This window comes from Penaeus vannamei, unplaced genomic scaffold (assembly GCF_042767895.1).
Source record: "Penaeus vannamei isolate JL-2024 unplaced genomic scaffold, ASM4276789v1 unanchor5382, whole genome shotgun sequence".
Taxonomy (NCBI): domain Eukaryota; kingdom Metazoa; phylum Arthropoda; class Malacostraca; order Decapoda; family Penaeidae; genus Penaeus; species Penaeus vannamei.
In genome coordinates, this window is record NW_027218360.1 from 11,399 (window position 1) to 20,000 (window position 8,602).

The 8,602-nt window shown below is 44.3% G+C and overlaps 1 protein-coding gene across 1 annotated transcript in view; it reads right to left on the reverse strand.

Annotated features, from left to right (window-relative positions):
* Window positions 1-1,109: 1,109 nt before the first annotated feature.
* The window catches only part of LOC138861444 (GA-binding protein subunit beta-1-like), a gene marked incomplete at its 5' end in the record, with an annotated part of 8,825 nt that continues 1,332 nt past the window's right edge, over window positions 1,110-8,602 (reverse strand). Inside the window, 2 exon segments of the mRNA XM_070120544.1 lie at window positions 1,110-1,219; window positions 5,359-5,457. Coding sequence (XP_069976645.1) covers window positions 5,369-5,457 — 89 coding nt within the window.

Genomic DNA, 8,602 nt, shown 5'->3' on the forward strand with positions numbered 1-8,602 from the left:
GGAAGAGGAGAGAAAGGAGAGAAACAGAAAGGAGGGAGAGGAGGAAGAGGAGAGAAAGGAGAGAAACAGAAAGGAGGGAGAGGAAGAAGAGGAGAGAAAGGAGAAACAGAAAGGAGGGAGAGGAGGAAGAGGAGAGAAAGGAGAGAAACAGAAAGGAGGGAGAGGAGGAAGAGGAGAGAAAGGAGAGAAACAGAAAAGAGGGAGAGGAGGAAGAGGAGAGAAAGGAGAGAAACAGAAAGGAAGGAGAGGAGGAACAGGAGAGAAAGGAGAGAAACAGAAAGGAGGGAGAGGAGGAAGGGGAGAGAAAGGAGAGAAACAGAAAGGAGGGAGAGGAGGAACAGGAGAGAAAGGAGAGAAACAGAAAGGAGGGAGAGGAGGAACAGGAGAGAAAGGAGAGAAACAGAAAGGAGGAAGAGGAGAGAAAGGAGAGAAACAGAAAGGAGGGAGAGGAGGAACAGGAGAGAAAGGAGAGAAACAGAAAGGAGGGAGAAGAGGAAGAGGAGAGAAAGGAGAGAAACAGAAAGGAGGGAGAGGAGGTAGAGGAGAGAAAGGAGAGAAACAGAAAGGAGGGAGAGGAGGAAGAGGAGAGAAAGGAGAGAAACAGAAAGGAGGAAGAGGAGAGAAAGGAGAGAAACAGAAAGGGGGGAGAGGAGGAACAGGAGAGAAAGGAGAGAAACAGAAAGGAGGGAGAGGAGGAAGAGGAGAGAAAGGAGAGAAACAGAAAGGAGGGAGAGGAGGAAGAGGAGAGAAAGGAGAGAAACAGAAAGGAGGGAGAGGAGGAAGAGGAGAGAAAGGAGAGAAACAGAAAGGAGAGAGAGGAATCCAAAACCAAGATCTATAAATTTTAAACTATAAACAGAACCTTTAGTAACACCAACGACATTCTTCCTCATCATCACCACCATAATGATGACGATGAATAATGGTAATGATAACAGGAGTAATATCAAATGCAAAAACAAATGTTAAATAATCATATAATGATCACAATCATAATACCAACAAACACAACAATAGCATTATTAACAAAAATAATAAGATAATAAAAATAACAATATATAATGCCACAGTGAGGACGGGCCTGTCGCCGAGCACCGTCCTCGGTTCCCCTCCGCCTTACCTCCTCCATCCTTGGCGTTGGGGTCAGCGCCCCCCTTGATGAGCGCCTCCACCACCTCTCTGAGGCCTCCCCCGGCTGCCTCGTGCAGGGGCCGGCAACCTGCGAGGGAAGAGACGCTTGGGTTGATTCCTCGGTTGCACTTGCGTCGGCAACCAGATTGAGAGGAGGAAATACTCTTCGTTTTCCTCCTTTTCTTTTCAAATCACGATTTCGTACTTACTCGTGCACAGACTCATGTACACGTACAGCAAAGGAAGAATTATTCAAAAGATATACCACTACTCATGTTTGTATGTAGATGTGTATGAGGCGTTGAGAATGGGAGATAGGGGTGAAGGAAACAGAAAAGGGAGGGGGGAGAGACTGATGGAGTGGGGGGGGAACAAATGGGTGATAGTTGAAAAGGAAAAGGAGATGAAGATGAAGAACTGAAGGAGGGGAAAAGGAGGGAGAAAGTATGTGTTATTAGGGAGAAAAAGAATAAGCGAAGACAGAGAAAATGGAAGAGATGAGAAAGAGAAAGGGAGAGCGAGAGAGGAGGAAAGGTAGTGAGGTTTAGGAAAAAAGAAGGAAAGGGAGAGAAGAGAGAGGGAGAGAGGGATAGAAGAACAGGGATAGGAGAGGGGAAGTGATAGGATAAGAAGTGAGAAGGAGAATAATAAGAAGAGAGGGAAAAGAGCAAGAGACAGAGGGAAGAAGAGGGACAGGAGAGAGGGAAAGAGATGAAATAAATGGAAGAAGGGGAAGCAGAACTAGAAAGGAAAGAAGGAAGAGGACGAAGAGAGAAAATATAAAAGAGGAAAAGGAAGAAATTACAGTGGGTAAGGAAAGGAGAAAGAGAAGAAAGCATGAAAGAAAGGGATAAATAAGTTAGAAAAGAAGGAGAGAGAGAAAAAAGAAGGAAGGGGATGGAGAGAGAAGAGGGGAGGGAATACATGAGAGAAAGAGAAAGGAAATAAGGAAGGGAGAGTGGAATAGAAGAGAAAAAAAGAAGAAAATAAGTAGAAAAGGAGTAAAAACTAACAACAGAACAAAAGTAATAATAAAAACAATAAAAATTATTATGAAGGAGGATGATAAAATTAGCAATGATAACAAAACAATGATAATGGTAAACTGAAATAAATAAGAATCATGAAAACTCTAAGAACAATGAAGTTGAACTAACAATATTTTAGAATATGGAAATAGAAAAAATTCTAATATCAGTAATGAAAATAAAGATAGCAAAAGCAGATTCAGGTATATGCCAACATCAAAGAAAATGATAGCAAGACTTAAATAAATGGTAATTATTATCATGATGATAATGTTTATGATAATGAAAATAACATTAATAATAATGAAAACAATCATAACAACAATAATAATAATTCTAATTATGTTTATCATTATTCATCATCATCATCATCAGGGACTAACGCCAACGGGCGTGCACAACTGCGTCCACCCTTTGTTTCCACGTTTTGGGGTCCCTAATGGCAAGCCGCCAGGCAGGGACTTGGTCCATCTCAGGCTCCTCACAACAGGTTTGATCAATGTGGTCAAGCCACGACATCCTGGGTCGTCCCACAGGCCTCCTCCACCCAGGGTTGTCTCTTGCAGAGATAACCTGGTGGGCAGGATCATCCTGTGGGAAGTGAGCCAGGTGGCTGTACAGCCTGAGTTGGCGATCCCGGATTGTGCAGGTAACAGGTCCTGTGCCAGTCTCACAGTGCAACTATTTGTTGGACATGTCCCACTAACAGTACCCCATGATCCACCGCAGGGACCTATTACAAAAGGCATCAAAACGAGTCTCCATGGCACAAGATAACGTCCAGGTTTCACTACCGCATAGCAAAACTGGCATTATCAGGGCTGTGAAGACACATAGCTTGGCCCTTCTGCAAAAGTACTGGCATCTCCAAATACTCTTTTTGAGAGAGTTCATGACACCTGCTGCTAGGCCAGTCTATCTGCTGAATTACTGGTCTGACAGCCCAGAGTAATGAACTACACTACCAAGGTATGTAAAGCTCTCTGTGACTTCACTGTCCTCACTACAAGCATGTACTGACTGAACAGGTTCCCCTAGCAAGTCCCCAAAGTCCTGCATCTTGGTCTTGGTCCAGGAGACCTCTAAACCCAAGAGCCACCACTAAGGTTTCCAAAGACTCAGATAGAATAGCAACATCATCAGCAAAATCAAGGTCTGTAACCTGGATATTGCCCAGAGTTGCTCCACAATAACTTTGAACAGCAGCTCTGCTCAGTATCCAGTCCATGCAAGTGTTGAAAAGCGTTGGTGTAAGGACACAGCCTTGCCTCACTCCTCTACTAACAGGAAAGAAGCTTGACAGGCACCCACCATACTTTACAGCATTTTCAGTACCAGTATACAGACTTGCTATTAGTCCAATAATCCTTGTTGGAATTCCTCTCAGTCTCAAGATCTCCTAGAGTGATACCCAATGCACTGTATCGAATGCTTTCTTGAGGTTGGTGGATCTACCAGCAGTGAATCCAGATTGCCCCGGCCTCTGATGCCTCAGTTGGTGGTCTCTGATACGTCTCAACAGGTCAGAGGAATCGGTACCAGACAGCCAGATGGCAGCATGTCAGCATGCAAACCCTGCACCATAGGTTCACCACCAGCCTTTAACAGTTCAGCTGGGATGCCGCAAATACCCGCTGCTTTGCCACTCTACAGCTTGGAGATTGACCCCTCTAACTTCAGTTAGGAAGAGTGGATCCTCACTGATGGGTGGGTCCGGCAACGAAATCACAGCATTACCTGCACCCAGGTTAACTGTTGGTGGATTAACCTGGTACAACTGCTCAAAATGCTCAGATCAACGCTCCCGCACCGCAATAGGATCTGAGACGATCTGGCCACCCACTAAGCGAACTGCAGTCACCTGTGAAGAGGGCTTGGAGTTCAGTTTTCTCAGGGCTTGGTATGCAGGACGAAGGTCATTTACTAAGAAATGGCCTTCGACCTCCTCAACAAGACTCCTAATAAACTGTTCCTTGTCCCTTCTTAACAGAGACCGAGTTCTGCGCACCTGAATTGTGCAAATCCCAATCCCTTTTAGGACGAGCTGCACGGCAGACATTTGTGGCTTCCAGTATCTCTTGTGATATAAAATTCTGTCTTGTCCTCGGGCGTTCATCTATTGATTCTTGAGTTGCATCAAGCGTTTTGCGCTTGAAGGTGTCCCACAGAAGTACAGGGTCTGTCAGATAGTCGAGCACTGTGAAACAACCATAGATTGCCTCAGCAAACTCCCGAGCACACTCTCCCTCCTTTAGCCTGTCCAAATGAAATATCCGAGGGTGATCACTGGCCAGCTAGGGAGTTTTGAAGTAGACCCGGAGGGTAGCAACCACCCTATGGTCAGTGCCACAGAACTCGGCACTCCTATACACTCGAGTGCTAATATGTGGTCGATCTCCTTCGGTGCATTACCCGCATTACTGTACCATGTCCAATGATGTGGATCTGGGTGCTAGTACCAGGAGCCAGAAATCCTCAATTTCTGGGACCTTACAAAGTCCCAGAAATGAAGGGTATTCTTGCTGCCGGTCTCAGCTCCTGAACCATAAGGACCGACAGACATCTCATAGCCAGCTTGATCATAGCCAGATACCGCATTGAAGTCACCCAGAACAATACGAATATCTCACTGGGGAGAACTGTCTGCCACTGATGCAAGTTTGGCGTAGAACATCTCTTTCACATCTAAGTAATAAGAGACATGAAGCCAAGTGCTAGCTACAGTCTTAATACTTTTATTCACTCATTGACCAGAGTAACCTCTACCAGCAAGGGCTAGAGCCTACTGGAGATAGCTATGGCTACTCCTTGAAGATAGTGACCATTGCTGCAGCTCGAACAGTAGTAGGTGTAGCTACCTACACTGTGTCGCTACCAGGTCTTCTCACCTCCGAGAGAGCAGTCACCCCAACTCTCAGCCTCCCCAGGTCCCTCGACAGTAGAGGCAACCGATCATCCTGACACAAAGAGCGGATGTTCCAAGCCCCCACCCTGACTTCCCGCCTGAGGTTAACCCTCGGGCAGTCACTCCCAGTGGACGCCACCACTGCCACCCCCGCCGACACTGCCCCACAAGCTACGTGACCCAACGTCGACCTGTAGTGTTCCCTAGGGCTTTGCCCCACAAGCTTCATTCCATGCTGGCAGCTACCAGAATGCAGGCCGGACGAGTAGTTCCCATTCCCATCCTCCACCTTACCTTCCTCATCCTAGGCGTTGGGGTCAGCGTCCCCTGCGAGGAGCGCCTCCACCACCTCTTTATGGCCTTTCTTGGCAGCCACGTGCAGGGCCCGGGAATCTGTGAGGGCAGAGACACTTGGGTTGATTCCTCGGTTACACAGCACTTGTGTCAGCAACCAGATTGAGAGGAGGAAATACTTTCTGTTTTCCTCCTATTCTTTTCAAATAACGGTGTGTGTGTGTGTGTGTGTGTGTGTGTGTGTGTGTGTGTGTGTATGTGTATGTGTATGTGTGTGTGTGTGTGTGTGTGTGTGTGTGTGTGTGTGTGTGTGTGTGTGTGCACGCACATGTATGTGTGAGTGTTTGTGTGTTTGAGTGTGTGCATGTGTGTGAACACACGTGTATGTGTGTGAGTGGTGTGTTTGTGTGTGTGAGTGTGTGCGTGTGTGTGCAAGTGTGTGCGTGTGTGTGCGTGTATGTGTGTGTGTGTATGTGTGAGTGTATGTGTATGTGTATGTGTATGTGTGTATGTGTATGTGTGTATATATGTGTGTTTGTGTGTGTGTGTGTGTGTGTGTGTGTGTGTGTGTGTGTGTGTGTGTGTGTGTGTGTGTGTGTGTGTGTGTGTGTGTGTGTGTGTGTGTGTGTGTGCGCGTGTCTAAACATAATTCGAAATCACATATAATGTACTTAATCAATTTCATTGATGACAGGATCGAAAGAAAGAGAGCGAGGAAAAAGGGGGGAAGAGAGAGTGAGAGAAGATATAAGGAAGGAAAGTGAGAGAAAGAAATGGAGGAGGATAGCAAAAGAAAGGAATGTAGAGTAGAATGAGAGAAAAAAATGAGGTAGAGAAAGGGGGGAAAATGAGACATAGAGGATATGAGGAACAGGAGAATGGGTGAGGAAAAAGTGGAAAAAGATAAAGACAGGTCAAAAGGAAAAGGATAAATAAAGAAAAAGGTGAGAGATAAACGAGATAAAGGAAGGTATAAGAGGAATGAAAAAGAAAGGGAAAAGAAAGAGAATGGAAGAGGAGAGTGAAAGGAGAATGAATAGACACGGAGTAAGGTAAGTGAGGAAGAGGGAGGAGAGACGAAGAGGGAGAGAAGGGGGGTGTAAGGCAAGGAGAGAAGATAAAAAATTGGAGATAAAGAGAAGGAATAGAGAGAGGGGAAGAGAGAAATAATAAGAGCGGAAGAGGATGCAAGAAATAGAGGGAACGAAGGAAGAGGAGGAGAGAGAAAGGAAGCAAGAAAATGAGAGAAAGAAAGGTGGAAAGGAGAGAACGTGGACAAGAAGAAAGGAGGGCAGAGAGTAAAAGAAATAAAGAATAGGGAGAGAGATAAAGAAGAGAGAAGAGGTGAAGGAAAATGTATGAAAAGGGAAGAGAATAAACATGAAGAATGGAAGATGAGAGGAAGAGGAAATGAGGAAAGGAAAGAAAGTGAAAGGAATAGAAGAAGAGAGAGAAAGAGGAGTTGTAGTAGAGAGAAGAAAGGAGGAAGGGGAGGTAGTACAAGGAGGGCAGAGAGAGGAAGAAGTGAGAGACTGAGATGAGAAAGAGGAAAAGAGAGAAGAGAGAGAAAGAATGAGAAGAGGAGGAACAGGAGAAACAGAGGAAGAAAGAGAGAGAAGAGATAAAGAAGGAAGAGGAGGAACAAATGAGGAGAGAGAGTAAGGAAAATGAAATTAGGAAGAGGTTCCCAAACCAAGATCTATAAAACTATAAATAGAACCTATAGTAACACCAATTCCTCATCATCATCATAATAATCAACACCATAATGATGATGATGAATAATGGTAATGATGACATAAGTAATATCAAAGGCAATAACAGTAATGATGATGATGATGATGATGATGATAATGATAATAATAACGATGATAATAATAAGGATGGTAATAGTAATAATAACAATAATATAAAAAAGTAATAATATCAATTATGCTGATAAAAGTAATAATAATCATCATTGCCATGACTAATTATATAAACAATGATAATGATACGATTGCAATAATGATAATAATGACGATAAAGACGAGAATGATAATGACAACAGCCAGAGCACGAATGACGTCAGAACCGAGCGTCTGACGACGCAGCAGCAGAAGCCACAAGAGCCACGTAGAGCCTCGACGCCTTCCGTAGCGCTGCTGTTGCCTCGCACGCGTGTCCTCGGAAGAGGAAGAGCAGAGGAGGGAGAGAAGGAAACAGGAAAAGGAAGAGGAAAGAATGATGGAGGGGGAGGAGTTACAAATGGGTGAATAGGAAAGGATGATGGAGGGGGAGGAGTTACAAATGGGTGAATAGGAAAGGATGATGGAGGGGGAGGAGTTACAAATGGGTGAATAGGAAAGGATGATGGAGGGGGAGGAGTTACAAATGGGTGAATAGGAAAGAATGATGGAGGGGGAGGAGTTACAAATGGGTGAATAGGAAAGGATGATGGAGGGGGAGGAGTTACAAATGGGTGAATAGGAAAGGATGATGGAGGGGGAGGAGTTACAAATGGGTGAACAGGAAAGGATGATGAAGGTAAAAGTGGAAAAGAAAAAGAAGAGAGAGAAGGAGAAAAAGATGAAATGAACTGAAAGAGGGGAGAAGGAGGGAGAAAGTATGTGTTGAAAGGGAGAAAAAGAATAAGCGAAGACAAGAGAGAAAATGGAAGAGGTGAGAAAGAGAAAGTGAGAGCGAGAGAGGAGGAAAGGTAGTGAGGTTTAGAGAAAAAGAAGGAAAGGGAGAGAAGAGAGAGCGAGAGATGGATGGAAGAATAGGAATAGGAGAGGGGAAGTGATAGCATAAGAAGCGAAGAGAGGAATAGGGAAGAGAGGAAAGAGAACCAGAGAGGGAAGGAAGAAGAGAGACAGGAGAGAAGGAGAAGAGAAGAAATAAAGGGAAGAAGAGGAATCAAAACCAGAAAGGAGAGGAAGAAGAGGACAAAGAGAGAAAATCAAGAAAAAAAAGAAAATGAGGAAAAGAGCGTAAGGAAAAGAGGAAGAGAAGAGTGAAAGGGGATGTAAAGAGGAAGGGAGGAAGAGGAGAGACAGGTGAGGGAATATATAGGAGAGAAAAAGTAAGAAAATAACAAAGAGTGGAATAGGAGAGAAAAGGGAAGAAAAGAAGTAGAAGAGGAGGATAATGAAAATAAAAATGGTAATGAAATCAATAATAAGAATGAAGTATGATGCTGATACAATTAACAATGAAAACAAAACAATAATAATAGCAAACTCAAATGAATAAGAATCATTCA